Raw genomic sequence first — 20,692 nt, 5'->3', positions numbered from 1 at the left:
CATTTTTTTTTTCAATTCACAAGAAAGGCAACAAAACTGACTGTAATAATTATCGAGGCATTTTTCTTGTCAACGTCCTATAAAATCCTCTCAAACATTCTATTAGCAAGATTGACCCCATATACAGATGAAATTATTGGAGATTATCAGTGCGAATTTAGAAGAAATCGATCAACTTTCGACCAAATATTTACCATTCGATAAATACTCGGAAAGAAGTGGGAATACAATACTCCGGTATATCAACTATTGATTGATTTTAGAAAGGCTTACGACTCGGTTAGGAGAGAAGCATTGTACAACATTTTTACAGAATTTGGAATACCGAAAGCTAATTAAATTAAGTAAGATATGTTTAAATGAATCTCAAAGTAAAGTCCGCGTAGAAAAATTTTTGTCCACGAACTTTCACGTCGAGAATGGCCTGAAACAAGGAGATGCGTTGTCGCCATTATTATTCAACTTTGTTTTGGAATACGTTATAAGGAAAATCAAAGATAGCAACCAGAGCCTAGAGTTGAATGGGGTTCACCAGGTTATGGTACATGCTGATGTAAATTTAATAGGGGATGATACGAGAGCAATAGAAAGAATTGCAGAGGTCTTATTAAACGTTTGCAGGGACTTGGGTTTAGAAGTAAATGCAGAGAAAACTAAATACATAGAAGTTCGTTGTGATCGTAATATGGCAAATTATGGCTGCGTTAAAATATCGAATAATACTTTTGATAAAGTGGATACTTTCCAATATCTAGGACCTATATTAACAGACGAAAAACATACTAACGAAGAAATTAAATATCAACTAAAAGCAGGGAATTCGTGTTATCATTCCGTTCAAAATCTCTTGTCGGGAATTCTGTCGAGGAATTTGAAGCTTAAAATATGTGAGACGATAATCATGCCTGTTGTTCTGTATGGTTGCGGAACATGGTCGCTTATCGGAAGGAAGAACATAGATTGAAAGTATTTGAGAACAAGATCCTGAGAAGAATATTCGGACCCAAGAGAAACGGGAATGGGGAATGGCGGAAACTTCATAACGAGGAAATACATAATTTATACTGTTTACCCAACATTGTTAGGGTCATCAAGTCTAGGAGGCTCAAGTGGGCAGGTCATGTAGCCAAGATGGAAAAAAGTAGGAACGCTTTCAAAATCTTAACTGGAAGAGCAATGGGAAAACAACTATGAGGAAAACTCACGCGCAGATAGGAGGACAATATTAAGATGGATTTCGCAGAAATAGGAGTACAAAGTAGAAACTGGATCCAATTAGCTAAAGATAGAAGTCAGTGGAGAGCTTTTGTGAACACGGCGTTGAACCTCGGGTTCCATAGGCCATAGAGTTAGTTACTTAGTTAAATGAAATATACAGCGAAAAACGTCAAATTTTGGATAATGGTAGACGATACAAAATAATTACAATAAAACTAACATTTTTTTTTATTATTTTCTCACATTCCTCTTATGATTTACATTCTTATGAACTTTATATAGAAATATTTTTAATTTTCGTTAACGTGTGAATATTTCAACTAGAAATATGACCAAATAGACGTAATATGATCAAGCAAAGACCGTATACTGACTTCCAGTCACAACGATAATGAGAAACTCACTGACAGACACATGACATTGAAGCACGTTGCGGGAGAGAAAGGTACTAAGAGGTATAACTCCCGCCATCTGTTGCGAAAAAAATAAACAACAAATGAACAGCATCCGGAATCTGAGACGGTGCCACACTTACGAACGTTTAATCACTTGGCATTATACCTCAATAAAAATTGTATGAAGTATTAAGGTATATGAGCCAGCAGTCTCTTGTTGGTCAAGCAATACACCTGCATCCGTAAAGTTTGCTTTTTTTTTTTTTTTTTTTAATTTTTCTCACTTTTTAATTCTTGTAGTACTGTCAAGAACTGATCACCATATTCGTTTATGAAGCTTCAAGTTTTAATATTTCAAACCAGGGTTGGCAAAAACCATGGTTTTTATTGAAAAAAAAAAACAGTTTTTTTTTAATTTAAACCCGGTTTTTTTTGGTTTAAACCAGGTTTTTTGGTTTAAATAATTTGTTATATGTATTTATATCACATATGAACAGAAATAAACTTGTTTCGCCTTGGCGTTAGTATGCAACAACCGGATGATGCTGGAAGGAGTCACATAAGCTTAAAGCGGAATCCAAACTGCTTCTCGGCTTACATCCAAGAGAAATTGTCCCCCATTTGAACTCGAAACCGGGACTAATTGGCCACAAATGCGATACGTCTGCCGACCCACTCACGAAGGACTCCTGATAAAAATACGTTGACTGATCTTTACATATTTGTTAATATAATTTTTAAGAGTAATTTCAGAAGGAAAAAGAAAAAACACAAATGGAACCATTATACAGAATTACATATGGACAATTTCAAAATACTACAGAATACAGAAGAACTAATTTTGTCCAAGTCAGTTCACTACGACTTTTATTAGTAAGTTAAAGATATAACGATTTACTTTGCATATCAGTAAGAAAAGTGAATAAAGATACGAATTATTTGAGTGTGACCCATTTATACATAAATAGTTACCAAAGATTCTTGTTATTTCAATAATTACCTCCAGTGGGTTTTGTATGACCCCCTCCCCCAAAAAAGTACGGCATTTCGATGTATTTTATCAATAGTAAACATTATTTAAATGAAACAATGTTTATAATTTTCCTTTGGTTGCATAACAATAACAACAAACTATAAAAAAATCACAAAAGAAACATCCATAAAGTTACATAAAAAAAAAGTTGCTTTTGTAATATAATCTCTTTGAGTAAAGAATGGGGAAGTTAGGTCTGAATATAGTACGAATAATATATGGGAGTGAAACGTGATAACCCACAAATATGTGTTCATCAAGATTTTACGAATAGTTATACTTTTACGAACATTTTTCATTTTTTGGTTTAAACCAGTTCTTAAAAAAAAAGTTTAAACCATCTTGGTTTAAATCAGCCAACCCTGTTTCAAACATTTCACTGTTGTTACATGTATATCACTGCTGGAGAATTAACGTATTGGAAAACGGTAGTAAATATTCATCAATTTAGGAGAAATGCACGAAATATTTGTAGTCCCACGATAAAAACGTGTGGATAGGTATGAAACTTAATATGTATAAGTAATAATCTTTCATTTTGTGTATACCATAAGAATACCAACGATGCTATTTAACCTGCTTCTATTTTAGAGATAACTGAAGCGATGTAGCTAGACGTATTCAGTAAAATGAAATAATAAATAAAAGAACTAAGCTATCAGTTACCTGAAAAAAAAAGAAGAAAAATATAAGGACATGGTAGTATATTAGAATACATGCTTTAGTCAAAAAGTGTGTGCTTAATTCCAACATGGGCACGAGAAGCAGAAAGATAAATCCTGCTCAAGACGATCACGCGCTGCAACAAGTGCTGAACCAATGGAAGAAGTTCCAAGAGATGGTTGTGGCTGAGCACAACTAGTTTGAATAGAATCCCATCTTTTTTCTCAGCGTTCAAAAATATGGATCTAAGTTACACTCACACCATTCTCATCTAAGTAAAAAGTTTAACCCACGGAATAGAAGCATCCCTCCTTCCACACACCCCAAAAAAGCAAAAATCATCGTCCTACCTGCTGTAAGGTCATGTGCATGTTTTGCAGTGAGTAAAGTATCTTAATTGAATTTCTTCGAAAGAATGAAAGTGTTACAGAGGACGTAACGAGAGAAATGCTGTAAAAGAGGTTTCGCTCCTTGCCGATCATATTTCCCTTCACACGTCTGTGTCCAAGGTCTAAAATCGCGTCTTTAACTAACACAAACATGAGACTGACTTCCTCCTTCCTTTTGTTTCTTCTACGCTTATCTCTCTCTCTTGTTTTCCCAGCTATGCCACAACGAAAGCCGATCCTACCATACTTATAACTAATCTTAACCGAAGTTGGGGACGGCGGATATAAATATAAGTACCGTAAAATATGTAAATGAGAATATAAATTAATTTGACGTGAACAGTAAGCTAAAGAGGACTTTGCAAGAAACTAAAATTCTACTTTATAGTGTATAACACATATAATAATATTAACTGTAAATTAGAAAAATGAAATGAAATCTTTAAGTTATACGTCCCACGGTTACGCCGGTTAGGCTAAAGAAGACGGTGATGATGAGAGATGAGTGAAATGGTGGAATGAAAAAGGTGGGAGGAAACGGGAGAACCCCGAGAAAACCCACGAGCACGATGTTTGTCCACCACAAAGTCCACACGACGCGAGCTCGGATCGAACCAGGGACCCCAAGCACCGGAGGTGAACTCTCCACTACTGAGCCACTGCGCCCCCTAACTGTAAATTAGATTACATGCAAATGACATCCATCATACAAATACGTAAAAATATGAAATGAAATTTTTGAGTTTTACGTCCCATGGTTATGCCGGTTAGGCTGGAGACGGTGATGATGAGAGATGAATGAAATGGTGGAATGAGGAAAGTGGGAGGAAACGGGAGAACCCCGAGAAAACCTACGCACACGGTGTTTGTTCATCACAAAGTTCACTTGGCGGGAGCTTTCCAACGATCTACTACTTGACATCCCCTTATCATTTGACAGTTTTGGTTGGACCCTGTCTAGGGCCCTCCGGGGGACCCTGGTACACAACTTATTCCTTTAAACTGTGTCCCCTAAAATAATGGGATACGCGTGCGCCGATTGTCACCGACCCGAAGCTTATTTTTCGACTTTAAAAGAAATGGGAAAAGAGAGTGTTAATTTTAAACTTTATTAACCAAGCCTCGTATATAGAGGAACAATCTCGAAGCCTTTTTCATCAGATTGGTATTTTGTACATTTGTGTTAGTAAGTCTGGCTTCGATTCTACGGTCATATATGGTCGAGAAAGAGGGACCCTGATCACGTGACAGCAACATGCTTTGTGACTGTCTCTCTATATCTGACTTTCGGGACTCTTACTCTTCACGAACGCACTGTGGTAAATGGACGCTGATTGGTCAATGACTTTGCTCTTGAAGAAAACTAGTAATATGTAATATGTTTCGGCAAGGGAAACTCCAGTCGTGTCAGTGTGTGTGTGAAGACGCACGACCCCAGCGAGTCCGCCACCCTTGAACGTAAGCTAGGTGTGCTACTTAAGTTAATTCGTGCGCTTGTATTATCGAAAGTCGGCTTCCCTCCTTCTTTTTTGGGTTGAGCATTAAAAGTGATTTCATAATTATACAAAAGTGAGCCGCAGTTAAATGTACTAGTGTAGTGAAGCTCTTAGTCTTATGAAACAAGTGGGTTCCAGGTTGTTAAATCATAAGAAAGAATTACGCCAGAGTGGACAATTGCTGAGCTACCGCCAGTAGAAGATTATAGCGGATTCTTGGAATTAACCGACGCACTCCTAAAACTATCCCGGTTCCAGTATAGGAACTTTTTTTGTGGACCTGTTTTGCATCCAGTTTGGACTTGACGCCAGGACCCAAGTGGTATCAGCAGTGAACCAACTGAGCGGTCGAAGACTAATCGTGAGTAAGTGAAACCTTAATTTATCAGTTGTGCCACATAGCCACCTTTCATTGAAAGAAAACAAATAAAAAATGAAATAAGAGAGGTTGAAACGGCCGTCTATGTTTTGTCTATCGTTTTTTTCCCAGCTTCGGTTTGCGATAAAACGTAGGTACGAATGGAATCGTGATTTGTCGTAGCAAAGCTGGGATGAATGCACTAAATGAGCAACAGAGAGAGAGAGAATGAGAGAAAGAGAGGAATGTGTAAACTCTCGACAAAAGGCAAAAACTAATTTGAGCGTTACAGTCACATTTACCAAAAATTCTAACCACGACAAAAACACGATTTTTCCATCCAGCCAATCATTTTTGCAAAAATGGCCCGGGTTCAGACTTTATAGATGCCCTTTAGCTATGGCATGTGCTCTACTTTGCCCTGCTCTTGCGGACGTTTACACCACCTCGCAGAAAAACGGACATCATTGTTTGCTTCCAGAGTACTAACATTAGATATGCTTTCCTTTTTTGTGCGTATTCACCTGTTCGAGTCCAAGTACTTTTCTTGTTAGTAATAAGGTGGGGAGCGTATTTTGATATAGACGTACTACACAGCTTGGAATGGCACTCCCGAATTATGCTCGGGGGTGGCACAGAGCAGCGACCACAAGGGGCCCCTGCTTCTTCACAGCTAGACGCGCGAATGAATGTATCTTCCTTACCAATCCCCATGAAGCAAAGCGTTGGGAGAAAGAAAATTTCCCGAAAGTTCATACTCGAGGAACCAAATAGAAATTTTTGAGTTTTTACGTCCCACGGTTATGCCGGTTAGGCTAAAGGAGACGGTGAAGATGAGAGATGAATGAAATGGTGGAATGAAGAAAGTGGGAGGAAACGGGAGAACCCCGAGAAAACCTACGCACACGGAGGGACCAAAGAGAAAGTACAGACCTAAGGAATGCAATGCGTGGGTGATTTCCTTCCCTTTTTTTTCTCCATATACTGTGCTATGAGCGAAGTCAAGCGCACCAACACATAGACAAACATACTAAGCCTGTGAGATAGCAGTTCCAAGAATTCCTTTTCATATACGAGGCTTGTTTAGTAAGTTCGAAAGTTGGCACTGTCTTTCCTATTTTGCTTAAAACAATAAATGAGCCTTAAAAGTGCTGATAGGTCAAAGTGCATGAATGTGGCTTCTAAGTCACCACTAGCCCTATTCATCAGATGTGATGCCTTCAGATTGTTTCCTCTGCTCAGAAACCATCTTCCTGGAACCCGATTCGCCTTACATGACGTCAGCAACTCCAGCAGTACGAATTGGTGCACTGGCATACTGGAAAATTGTGTGATTGGGCGGAAATGTTTTGATTATACCCACGTGGCCACCTAAAATGACCACAATCACTGGCAATAGTGTTCCCTGGAAGTGTTATCAGAAGACCCACGGAATATCAGGAAATTGCGGGTTATAGCATCGCAGCCATATTTCAAACTAGGGAATAGACAATTTGGTGCATAACTTTGTTCAGGTGTCCGCCATACATAAACACGTCTTAATGATGTAAATAAAGTTTAAAAAATCATAACATATTAAGACGTTTCTAATCATCGGCGCCCCATTTTGCATATTCTCAGAACCATTTTTTTTTTTTTTTTTTGCTACAATGTTGTTAGCTGTCATCAGCAATTTGAAAATCGGAATCCGATCTCGACTGTTCAGGTTATGCACATTGCATCGGACTGTGATTGTCTGTTTAGTCTGTTTCTGGTGTTGGTTGAGTTCCGTATTCACTTTCTACGGTTCTTGATAACAATCTCTCTAATGCTCGGCGATCCCTCTTCCGCCCACTCTTATTCTTTGCCAGTAGTGGTTTACCATATGTTCTGTAGGTCATCATCTTCCACACTATTCTCGCGGAACATCTAATACACTGGCAACGACAACGCACCTATGACCTCTTTGAAACCCACAGAGGGCTCTTATTTTGCATCACCACTGCCTGCCCGCTTCAACATGCCTCCGTCCCGTCCCGCCCGACGTACTACTATAATTAATGGAACTTTTCCAGTAAATTGGTGTTCACAGCAATAGTAGGTTTGCATCTATTTCAATCTGAGACGACTGGAAAAAGTAATAACATTATAAGGTTCTGGCAACGTTTAGAGTCTCTTTTACATATTTACTATTCAACTTCTGGATGTGATTTGTGCTTGTAGTATATATACATACTACATATTGGTGTGAATTTATATGGAATATAATTGGTATTGTTGTTCAATGACGGACACGAAAGATGTAATTTCAGGGATATTGTAACACGATATTTGAAAGAAATTCTCAAGCACCTCGATATTTTCTACTCAACAGAAAGGAAACTGGTTTCTGAAATACTGTCATAAATTTATCTTCATACGGATCAGAGTAGTTTGCTCGGCAGGGTATAATCTGTTATGGTTAGGTGGTAGAGCAGCCATGGCTGAACCTCGCCCGCTTCAGTAAAGACATATTCATTTCATTCATATGTATTATGTTGCTGAACTTACATTTTGGAAAGTATTTGTAATTACGGAATATTATTCTAGTTGGTGTGTGCTAAATATGAGCAAAATGAATGATTAAAAACAAAGGCGGTTTGGTTGTAAGCGATCAATGAAATTCTTTGTGTATGTTGACGTAATCTACATTGGGTCTTATAACTCTGTGTAACTTGAATCCTAATGCAAACTTTTACTTAGCTTTACTCTATACTCTCAAGTTGGAACAGAATTTCATTAATTTTTATGGGAACCACTTAAGCGATTCCCAGAACCTGGCAAAAGAATGCTTTAATTTGATTTTGATTTTTAAGTTTAGCGTCCATTTCAACAGTGAGGCAGTATGAGATGTGGACCTATAATTGAATCTGAACCACATGAGCTCCTGTCGGGAATCGAACTCGTGTTTCCCATGCCAAAGGCGTATACACTAACCTACTAGCCATAAGGGAAAAATGAAATCTTACGTACCACGGTTATGCCGGTTAGGCTAAAGGAGACGGTGATTATGAGAAATGAATGAAATGGTGCAATGAAGAAGGTGGGAGGAAACTGAAGAATCCCGAGAAAACCCACGAGCACGGTGTTTGTCCATCAGAAAGTCCACACGGCGCGAGCTGGGATCGAACCAGGGACCCCAAGAACTGGAGGTGAAGCTCTACCACTGAGCCACCGCGCCCCCCTTATCCATAAGGGAGCTCCCAGGCAAAATAATACATAATGCACACTAGATATATGCTATGGTATTCAATTTCGCCAAGATTCAGACACTACGTATATATATTCTCTCTTTTGTTTCTCTATTGTGTTACGAAAGAAATGAAATGAAATCTTTAAGTTTTACGTCCCACGGTTATGTCGGCCAGGCTAATGGAGACGGTGATGATGAGAAATGAATGAAATAATGGAATGAAGATAGTGGGAGGAAACGGGAAACCCACGCACACGATTTTTGTCCATCACGAAGTTCACTTGGCGCGAGCAGGGATTAAACCAAGGACCCCATCCACCAGAGGTGAACGATCTACCACTGAGCCACTGCGACCCCCTCTACTGTGTTACGAATATTTGGACAGTTTATATCAATTACTGTTAGAAGAATTACTAAGGGCGAAAAGCTGTTTTACAAATTAACAATGATCAACAACTGATTGTTACTTGTTTAGAGAAATCTTTACATACCCAACGACCCATAATTATTTACGAGATGTTTGCCGCACGTAATCCAGAATTTGATTTCCGATTTCGGTGTTGACCCAGCCCTATAAGGCAACTGTGGAGCTACCTGAATTAAAATTTACCAAGCGAAGTAGCTCAAGTGGTAGAGCATTGGCTTCGCATTCGGGAGGTCGTGGGTTCGAATCCCGCTGCCGACCATCCTGACTGAGGTTTTCCAGGGTTTCCCTCAGTCCTACCAGGCAAATGCCGGGATGGTACCTACTAAACAGGCCCTGGCCGATACCTTCCCAAATCCTTTCCATTGTTATTGTTGTTGTTGGATATCCAGTGTAAAATGGCCTCGGAGCTGTATCTGGTGATTGTTAAATCAATAAATAAATAAATAAATAAATATATCAAGTTCCAGCTAACACAGGTAGAAGATTAGAGTAGAAAATGGTGCGCTCACCACGAACCATCCTGCTTAATTGAGCCATCGGTTTGCCACAGACCTTCATGGGCTATCACGCCGAAGAGCTAAACACTTTTTAGTTTCTTCAACACTGTGTGTTTCGTATTCTAGATATACTAAATGTGATTCTAAACACAAGAAATAAAAACTTACCACGCAAAATCAATTACTTCTTTGTCTACTTGAATTAAGCGTATATACACATATAAATCTGTCCTCATTGAATTCCGTCGAGCATGCTTTGAAAAATAATCTAATACACATTGCCTATAAACAACGGACGACCTTAGTTCCGTCACAAATAATGATAATAGTAAACCATTTAAACTAAGTTTCAAATCCCATTTTCTTCTCTTTCTTTTCAACTCAACCGGAACATTATTTGTATGAAAATTATCACAAAATTGTACAACTAAGTCTGTGTGTTCATTGCAATTAGAATGAACTATGCTGCAAACGGAATTCAAAGTCTTCACCTCATTGTTATTTAATGTATTATCTGTTGTTGAAAAGTTACAATTATAACAATTCGAAACTTTTTCCTTCCTCCAAATGTCGTTGACAAAATATCCATTTCTGAATATAGCCACTGCGTCCCATGGGCGGTCGTCTACATGAATAATTAGCTGCATACCATCCATCATGTAGCGTCTTCTAGAATTTTATCTTTCCTAGTTGTGTGTTGGTGAATGGACATTGTCAGTTTCCTGTAAGAAAATATTATTAAATTAAATTCCTTTACGAATATAAAAAGTTATTAGGGGAGGCCGGGGTAATAAGAGACATGGCCAAAAAAAATACCCTAAATATCAAATCAAAATTATTAGAAAAATAAGTAATGGCAACGTCAAAACCTTTACCTTTTGCCCGACTTGCACTTATGAACTAACATGAGTTTTTATATTGTTGACACGCTATGAAAAAATACCTTCACTTTGAACTTACCATAGAAGTTCGTGACTGTTATTCAAAATTTTATTGTGAAAAGTGAGTTACAAATGTGGAAATGACTGGTATGTAACTTTGTGACTAAGATTTTGAAGATTAATGTGAAATTTTGAAAAATGCTGAAACATTGCAATTCAGGTCAATTGACGGCATGTCTCTTATTACACCAGTTCAACTTTATGATTATTTAGCGCATGTGACGTGTATAACCTGCTATTTTTAGTATGTAGGAAGTAAATAGGGAAATTCCTACTCTGGCAATTCAGTCAGAGTCTGTGCATAGATAGTGACAGTGGAGAATATGCTTTGGATCAACTAATTTCATCATCAACTGGTGAAATTTTGCCAGGAGAAATTGATCCAACTAGAGCAGAACCTTGCTTAGAAATGTATTACGCCGTGTACTATGATCTTGACTGGTATATTGGAAGTGTTATTGCTTTCCCAGATGAAGGACCGTGCAAGGTTAAATATTTGAAAAAAGAACTAAGTGGTTTCAATTGGCCTGCCTATGATGACATTCAAACAGTGACATCCAAACTTGTGTTTTATGGACCTATTAAACTGGATGGAAATGAAAATAGGTCATTCCAGATTTCCAGAGGATAGCTCCAAAATATTCGTTATGTTTATAGTAAAGTGAAAAAGGATTTTTGAAACCAAAACAGAAAGATTAAATATGGTTCCTTTTCTTTTGGTAGGCTTAAGTGTTTGTAGGACTATTCTTAATATTTGTTAAACTCATGCCTATATGCAACAGTGGTCCAGCCTAAGATAATTAATAAGGTCTAGCTGCTATAATTATGTTACACTAAAGTTTAAATTATATTTATGAGGTTTTTAAATGTTAACTTGGATTTTACATAAGCTAGCATGACATTCCAAACTCTTTTGTACATTTTTCATACGCCTGTATTATCGTTCGACTGTACATCGTAAAAGGTTTAATATTCATCTTACATATTTTTCGAAAATGTAGTTTTACAAAGGCTACATTTTACATAAAATGTGGACAACAATAGATTTACAATATTTTCAATGTTCTCTCCGTCTATGATTACAATTTAATAACTTTTTCAATCAATGTAAGTTAGCTAAAACTATTTTTCAAATGCGGTATTTTTTCTTCATTGAGAATTTAGAAACTTTTAAGTTCATTTTCGACATTCTCCAGAAAATTTCTTGTCAGCGTTCTTTTTTATTTGGCAGTGTGAGTTTTATCCATGATGTATCTAGATTCCGTAGAACCCAATTATACTTTGTTTCAATGGTTTTTGACATTTAATATTCAGGCAAATAAATTTTCAGAATGAACTATTGAGTTTCATTTTTTAAATCTTGATATTTCGGGAACATAGATACATATTTCAGATCTGAAAAAAGTAAATTGCTCAGAATTGTCTGAAGATTTTTCCTTAAACCACTACTCATTTTCTATTCTATGTGTATAAGTACTGAGAGCCAGGGGTAATAAGAGGCATTGACTTTAACAAAATCTTTTGTATTTGTGTGTGTGTGTGAAAAAGCAACTGGAAAAATGTGTTAATACATCAGCAGGTTTTATTTTTTTTAGTACAATCACACATTTTTTTCTAGTTCCTCAAGAAATCAATGCAAGTGCAATATTTTTTTTTTTGTCTCTTATTACCCGCCCCCCCCCCTCCCTAGTACAAAATTGGACCAAAGTATAGAATCTTTCTGAAATTTACGGACAATACGATTTTAAATCGTAGACTTTGCATCACTAACCTACCTAGTTATAAAATTATTGTCATAAAGATTGTACACAGTAGTACAGCAAAATTTACTTCAAAGTTACTAACCCGTATATTCCCAGTGACAGCCATGCAAATAACAGTTTCTAAATATTTCAGATAACGACCCTGTTATCCATCTTCAGCAAAACACGGTTATATAGTAATGTTGAAGATGTAAGTCACATTATTTTCTTGCTTCAATTTTATGTGAAATTCCTTAGCTAGAGGAATATTATCTTCGAATCTTCAGTGTCGTACGCAATCAGGTAACGAGAAAATAGTATAATACCCTAATCACGATACTTAAAAAGATGCGTCTTTAAAATTTTTTACAAACTTACTGCAAGCCGATACAGTTAAGCTATGTAACTGGTGTACTACCTCGAATTTAGCTTTAAACCCCAACAAATGTTCTATCCTTTCTATCTCTTTAAAAAAGAATGTGCTTCCTCAGACTTACAGTGTCAACAATATACATATTACACGTGTGTCATCTTAAAAAGATCTAGGCGTTGTTTTTGATTAAAAACTCTCCTTTACGAATCACATCTCATCGATCTTATCCAGAGGTATGAAATAACTTGGTCTACTCTTTAGATTCCAGGAAATACAAGATCTGCCTGCCCTTACGGTGTTTTATATAAGCTCTTCATCTCCTCAATCATTAAATATTGTTCACCTGAATGGAATGTACTAACCTATCACGCATTGACACAGTCAAACTTCTTTATAGCCATAGTTAGATACAGAATTCCCGAATTACGTGACCACACGAGACAAGAAATAATGTCTTTAATGAACTTATGTACTCCAGATAAACGACGCCGAGCTGTAGATCTACTTTACCTATATAAGATTATCGATGGAAAATTGATTCTGAATTTTTACTATCACAGATTAACTTTCGAGTTCCTCATACGGCGAACTCGTTCTCTTAATTTGCTAACTTACAAGACACCTAGATTATCAATTGTAAAACTCTCGTTGTTTTATAGACTAATGCATGATTACAAAACATTGCTAACAGGATTGTAGTAAAACACAATAACACACTGAGCAAGGCTATGTGATATGTGAAAAACACAACCACGTAACAGTTTCAACACAATAACTGTCTCTCCATCCGACTTCCACTCCTTCTCCAGTTATTGTGTTGAAACTGTTACGTGATTGTGTTTCTTTACATATTATCATATAGCCTTGCTCAGTGTGTCATTGTGTTTTAGTACAATATGGAAACAAGGCCTGATAGAATAGTTGCTAACGGGATGTGATATTTTTACTTGTGAATAAAACTTTAGCACTCAGCTAAAGAGAACATTGTAAATTTAGAGGTGAACCTTCTTTGTCTGTATTTCTTCTTATTTTTTATTGTTTTTAGTTTATTTCTTATTGTTATGTTGTCTAGTTTCAGTCAATTCACTTAATGCTGTATGAAACTATGGAAAAGAAAAATAAATATTTGTTAAGGTTCTCGAAACGTTTACAGCTTCTCAAAAGGCGTGAATCAACTATTACCACAGATATAAAGCAAAGACCAAAAAAACTCTATTGGGAATATGGAGGTCAGTAACGTCGAAGTAAATTCTTATAAATGTTTTCTACGTTCTTTAAGTAATTACAAGTATAATAAAATCTTGTAATGACAGGAAAATCTGAACACTGGACTCGAACCCCGATATCTCCTTAAACAACTACACGGGAAACGAGAGACTGAGGTTCTAGTCCATGTCAGCTTATTACCCAGTTTTTCTGGTGTTATCACATTGTTTTTATACTCTTCAAGCAATTGAAAAGCTTTTTTTCTTAAATCAGCCTTATCTTACTATATCTTCTTGCTATTCACATGTGAATAAATATACATATTTTTTTTCAATATCTCGACTAAAAGTCGCTAGTCTTGGCTGCGAAGAAAGACTTTTTTTAACGGTTTAAAGCAGAGAAGTGACTTATTTCAAACTGCAAATTGCTGCGTTTAATATGTTTTATGTATGAATAACTGTTACCTCCGAGGTTCGAACTTGTGTGTGCGCATAGTGGATATCTAATAACGAAATGGCTGTTGATGATAATGTTTTATTTGAAAAGGTCTAAAAAGGTCTGAAAAGGTCTGAACACCATGTACAGTTAGCGACAAAAGTTCTTTCCATTTAATTAAATTAGTTTCGTAAATAACTTCAGAATGGAAGGCAAATTTAATACAGTTTTCAGTAAATTAAAAAGAATAGAATTTTCTGTACATTCGAGCCATACCACCATTATGCCCCAAAAATTTTACCAAACGGAAAGTACTTTCGTTGCTGACTGTACAAACCTTTGTGAAGGCTGCGATCTTGAATCAATGTCTGGTCGCTGACCAGGAAATTAATCATTCGATTACGATACGATTCTCACGGCATATACAAAAGGTTAAGTCGTTGTTGATCTTAAAAATGTGTAATCTTAATGTGCTGTCTTTACCTATGTTTAAGTAAAATCATTTTCTACAATGCATTTTCATTTCGTCACACTACCTTATATAAAGAAGTTCCACACTATCAAATATTTGAGATTTTGTCTCGCTGTCGTTTCGTTTGGATTTCTTACGAGAGGGTGAGCCCGGACTCGATTTTATAGTTTTAGTACGCATGAAATGTTGATGTTAAATATGCATTGATAAATAGAAAATGAGTGTGAACGCCTCAAGTTCACACCGGGGCGCTTGCAAGAACAACTTACACTACTTCTCTGGCTATCCCATAACCACACTCTCATCGTAGAATTTGCGAGGGGCCGACGCGCTAAGACAGTCCGGATATTGTTAACTTACGCCTAATAAAAAAGCAAAAAGCTACGACTAAACGTAAAAATAAAGTCTTTTTTTCTTTTCTTTTTCATAAATTTAACCCTGAACTCAATCTGGACAAAAGGAAATTAATCTAATATGGAGTTACCTTTTTAATACGTACTTCCTCTGGTTGGAAAGATAGAGGAACAATAAATCTTCATAATGTTTAATGTAGCTTCATTCACAATAATGTTTGTGGACGTGAATGATTTGTGTACGTCGAATAACCATTTTTAACCTTCTACCATCCTAAATTGTACCATTTTAACCTTTTTCAGGCTCAAGTCAGCTAATGATGAGGCCAATAACCCTAGAAAATGCTACTGTTATTTTTTTTTACCTTTTACTTGCTATTGTGACTTGTCACTCCTCGCAATCTATACTACTATAATGTAGATATACATTATGATTTTTTAAAATATTAAAGACTAGTATTTAAGAAAGGGAAATTAATCTTCGAAATTTATTATTTTAGGACTATGTTTAGTACAAGGGGTCCAGAAGCACGTAAAAAACACAAAATTTACAGGAGAAATGAATGATGCAATTACTTAGACATAACATGACATAACCAAATCCAATCTAAACTAACCTAAGCTAACCTGAACTAACCTAATATTAGTAGAAATAAGAGAAATTTATCATTTTTTGCGGACCCCTACACTAATTTAACATAAACTAAACTAAACTAACCTAACTTACTTTAAGCTAACCGAATGTGAATAGAAATTATCAAAATTGTAACATTTTTTTTAGAGAAAAGAGCTGGACTTTTTCTGCTAAACATAGGAATTATTTTATCCCGTTGTTGAAAGCCAGCTATAGTAAAATCTACAAAACATACAACAGAGAAATAGGAACAATGAACTAGGCCTATTATTTCCTGACTTGCGACGAAGAACAATATAATGTTGATAGCATCATGGATAGGACTAAGTACTTGCATTATGTATTTTACGTGCTTCTGGACACCTTTTGTTAAACATAAATCTATATTTCTTACAAATTTTGTATCCGTAAACTAGGATAGCACCGCTATTTCAGTGTAGGTCTAACTTGTTCTTCTTAACGAGACAAACTAACCAAATTTCCAGAATAAAGTAAATAGTATTAGCGAGTTCACTATGTGGGTTCTCTTTGAACGAAGAACTACAGCGTCAAATGAATTATCGGATTGTTACGGCAACTGCGACCGAAATACAATACTTGGGTTTACTCGAGCGGACGGCCCTACCAAAAACAAAATTTATAGGTAAAATACGATGTAAAGGTAAAATAAAGTGGATAGTTTCAAATGTCTAGGATCAATATTAAGAGAGGAAAATCATATTCACGAAGAAATTAAATGTCGACTAAAAGCAGGGAATTCGTGTTACTATTCGGTTCAAAATCTCTTGTTGTCGCGAATTCTGTCGAGGAATCTGAAGCTTAAAATATACAAAACGATAATCATGCCTGTTGTTTTGTATGGCTGCGAAACATGGTCTAAGGGAAGAACATAGACTGAAAGTATTTGAGAACAAGATCCTGCGACGAATATTCGGACCCAAGAGGAACGGGAATGGGAATAGCGGAAACTTCATAACGAGGAACTACATAATTTATACTGTTTACCCAACATTGTGAGGGTCGTCAAGTCTAGGAGGCTTAGGTGGGCGGGTCATGTAGCTAGAATGGAAGAAAGTAGAAACGCTTTCAAAGACTTGACTGGAAGACCAATCGGAAAACGACCATTAGGAAGACCTAGGCGCAGATGAGAGGACAATATTAAGATGGATCTCGTAGAGACTGGAATACAAAGTAGAAACTGGATGCAGTTAGCTAAGGATAGAAGTCAGTGGAGAGCTTTTGTGAACGCGACATTGAACGTCCGAGTTCCATAGGCAATAGAGTTAGTTAAAATACTATGTCAAACACTTTTCGTAAAAGAAGTAGAGTGTGAATATACGTAATTTCTCTCATTAGATATCATATTGAGATACATGTTGAATGGGAATGAACGTATTTTAAGTGAAATCATTTACGGAAGCGGAAGAATACGAGAATGGGAGAAAGGTGGAAATAAACAGCGGGAATGTTCTGTTCGTGTTAGCAATGGACATTTGCGATGGATATAATGCAAACATACGATTTTATTACAAAGAATTGTGTAATAAAGAGCGTCATACTATAAAGTTTTTGCAGCGTCATGATATGTTGAAACGTAAAATCAACTATGCGAAGTGTGGAAAAGTAAAAATTTAAAACAGACGAATTTCTCCTCGCAGCGAGTTATTTGTACCCGGGAAACCAGTGAAGCCATTTTGAAAGAAAGAGTTACTACGATTATCTAAGTGTCTTTGAAAGTAAAAATTATTGCGGATATTTTATGTATTTTTCCACTATCCTTGTTTATGTGTATGCCTCCCGTCGTTGACGCGCCTGCTCCCTATGGATGCAACCGCTCGCTCCGCTAGGCCCCCTGTTGCACTCCTAACCTAACCCGGTTAGATAGCATTCGTGCTTTTAGTGGCCACCTAGCATAAGTTGGTTCGTGGTTTATGCATTGGCTCGTCATTTAGTGCATGCTCTACAAGAAGAAATCGGAAAATGCACTAAATGTGTGAAAATTTGGTAGAGCCGTCTACTTGAGTAATGCCCAATACTTAAAACTTTATGAGGATGTACGTAATGTATAGATGCAAAAGTGATACTATTACCGGTATCAATAATCTTGCGCTTTTTAAATGTCATAGCAAGAAAATACATTAACAAAATGAAATAAAAATATAGAAATCGATCGCACACATTATCAAGTTATAGTCTAATCACAAAGTACTGTATTCTAATGTACAGAATTCATCATTCTTTCACAACTAAAATGCTTTATTATTGGCCAATACCGGTACTATCTATAATAAATAAATGGAATTGTGTTTTACATTAAATGTTCAATATTTATAATAAATGTCATAAATATACCAAACTTACTAGAGGTAATTACCATTTTTACTTTTAAAGCATTTCATAAAAAAACGTACAATGATGACTACCTTACACTCGCACAATCATTGCAGTTTCTTCCATCTTGAATAAATACTACACTTGATTGTTATTGGTTACTTGTCCGGAAAGAGCACACCTCCTTTCTTAGCCAATCAAGTTACACTTTTCGTCGAGCCTCTCGCTATGCACCAATAATGCGTCCAAGCTATGCACCGTCCAATGACGTCAATAGCAGAAACATATCTAGCTATGAAAAATTCCTCCGGACAATTAAATGAAAAGTGTAAGCAATTACAAAAAATTCTTTTGAAAGTAGTTAGACAACATTTTAGCGAAGACTGTGTTTCACAACTTCGACTAAATAAGAAATATTAAAACAAACGAAATTTGTGAATTTGTGTATGAAATTGGTTTCATTGGAGAGTTGGTTTCTGAAGTTGTTATAGCTCGTCAGTGACGCAAAAACAGTCTTCTTGCAAAGTCGAGCGACCTTTGCTTTCTGTCTGCTACTTGTGGTCTGCTTGGCAGTATTTAGGCGGGAAGCGGAAAGGGTGCTGCTAGTTAAAGTAGTAAGGTAGAAGTGAGTCTGTGATACAGTTATCAAGAACATTCATAACGCGAAGAATCGTTACATCGATTGCTGCGGTGCAAGGAAATGGCGTTTTTGAGGGTGGCTGTGCCATGCAGTGTCCTTCGCAGATCTGGAATTGGTATCTTTGCTCGGAATAGTGATTTTGTTTTCTCTCGTTCGTTAACACCTCTTCAAAAAACTGTAGTATTTTCACCAAAATCCACTCAGGCTACGGCGATAGGTTTTGATGAAGCTGTGGACTCTTCTCATCCTCGCGATCAACTTGATCTTACATTTGAGGATCATGAAGCAGCCTTTAAAAGCAAAACTACGTGGGAAATTCTGCGAGGCTACATTGTATTCACCTTGTGCTCGTCTGATTATCTTGTGGAGAATAACATGAAGGTAAGGAATTTCTCTGGACGAATATTTAGATATGAATACTTCTGCTAAACATTAGCCAAAATTAAATTTCAAAATACAAACATTTTTGTTGGCCTCTTTTCGAATATTTATAATTATTTGCGCAGGTTGCTTTAGACACTGTAGAAAGTGGCCCGAATTGGGGAATGTTTAAATGAAGGGGGTCAAAAGTGGGTAAAAATAGAAGATTTACATTTTGAAGTAAGGGAAGCATGATTAATTGATTTGTGTCTTATTTGAGAATGGGATAGAAGTACATTTTGTAGAAATGCGAGATGCTGTAGGCAATATGTACTTACCGGAGGGAATATGAAGGCAATGATGCAAATAGTTAGCCCTAGATTTTGGGTATCTTAGTTTCTCCCTCGATCTTGCAAATATAAGATTTCCACTGTTAATTATTTCAGAAAACATAGCTGAGCTTCAGCTAGCGAAGGAAATTAGGAGCCCCGCAGGTTCCTATTTCTAGTATCGGTTTCTATGAATGTTCTTCTCATAGTGCACTTTTGCCAATAACAGAAATTAGCGAAGTTGTAACAATTTTTTCTAAAGAAAGACTGGCCCCCGTCAGCTAAATATTAACCTTCGAATTTTTGCACCGATCCCATAATCATTTGTGGTAGACTAAACTGTGACTGGAGAAATCGTAGAGTTCATCACAACAGAAACATGAATTCGGCAGTGGGTTCTGCCCTATGCCGTTATTATTATTATTATTTTTGTTTTACGCCCTATGATAATGCACCGAAGCTACAGGAGACTGTGATAATGTGGATGATAATCGTAGTATGAAAATAGTAGGAGGAAACTGGAGAACCTCGACAGATCCTCTCGCACACTGGTTGCCCACCATAATGTAGGATATGCACATTTTTATTCAGATAAATTGTCGCTTACGAGTTTCATTTTAAATCATTAGGCAGTGGGTAGAGTTAACTGAGCTTGATACACTGTTTAGACTGAATGTGTTGTTCTTCCGTGGCTTTGGTGGTTGGGACGTTTGTTCTTCATTCGCCTCGTATTCTGACGTTCAGGACCTGGGGAGAGTACTACACGCTAGATACCATAGTATATGTTCAATTTGTGTAAGAGCTTGTCTTGTTGATAACTGTATTGTGCCTCTCGGGGGAAGGTTCTAGAATGCTGGGCTGCATATACAGGTGAACGTGGGATAGTAGCCGGTTTGGTTCCTTTCTTTATCAAAGCTTAATTCGTACTCCACATTGTAATGCCGACCGAGTGAAAGGAGATAAGTTGCCAGGGGATGCGATTTGGTATCTCCCCCAAATCTATAGACGGCTCCGGAACTGGTATTGACTTAATTGAGAGTAGTTGTAAACAACCTCGTGTATACGTCTACCCACCATCGCTGACCCGCCTTCTCCCTCGTTAATTTGTACCAAGTATGGTTTGAATGGAACGTTAGCGGAGGTTATGCAATCTATTCATGGAAGGCTGAATTGATCAATCAATATTTAA

The 20,692-nt window shown here is 36.8% G+C and overlaps 2 protein-coding genes across 7 annotated transcripts in view; one reads left to right on the top strand and one right to left on the bottom strand.

Moving 5' to 3' along the window:
• Positions 1–18,405, bottom strand: part of LOC145692654 (uncharacterized protein F58A4.6) — a 32,357-nt gene extending 13,952 nt beyond the window's left edge. Inside the window, exons 1-2 of one of the 5 annotated variants that reach the window (XM_081768016.1) lie at positions 18,272–18,405; positions 9,856–10,409 (exon numbers count right to left, since the gene is read on the bottom strand). In XM_081768016.1, the coding sequence (XP_081624142.1) occupies positions 9,856–10,346 (491 nt within the window). In that variant the 5' untranslated portion in view covers positions 10,347–10,409; positions 18,272–18,405. Of the gene's footprint in view, positions 1–9,855; positions 10,410–18,204 lie in introns of all 5 variants that reach the window. The other 4 variants (XM_081768013.1, XM_081768015.1, XM_081768012.1 and 1 more) reach the window with 4 other exon arrangements.
• Positions 18,406–18,595: 190 nt separating this feature from the next.
• Positions 18,596–20,692, top strand: part of slgA (proline dehydrogenase slgA) — a 201,731-nt gene continuing 199,634 nt past the window's right edge. For both annotated transcript variants that reach the window (XM_081768008.1, XM_081768010.1), the window contains exon 1: positions 18,596–19,195. In XM_081768008.1, coding sequence (XP_081624134.1) covers positions 18,875–19,195 — 321 coding nt within the window. In that variant the 5' untranslated portion in view covers positions 18,596–18,874. The remainder of the gene's footprint in view (positions 19,196–20,692) is intronic.

This window comes from Thermobia domestica, chromosome 8, assembly GCF_964235325.1.
Source record: "Thermobia domestica chromosome 8, izTheDome1.hap1.1, whole genome shotgun sequence".
In the NCBI taxonomy this organism is placed as follows: domain Eukaryota; kingdom Metazoa; phylum Arthropoda; class Insecta; order Zygentoma; family Lepismatidae; genus Thermobia; species Thermobia domestica.
Note: the sequence above shows the minus strand (reverse complement) of the source record. Positions and strands in the feature narration are given on the sequence as shown.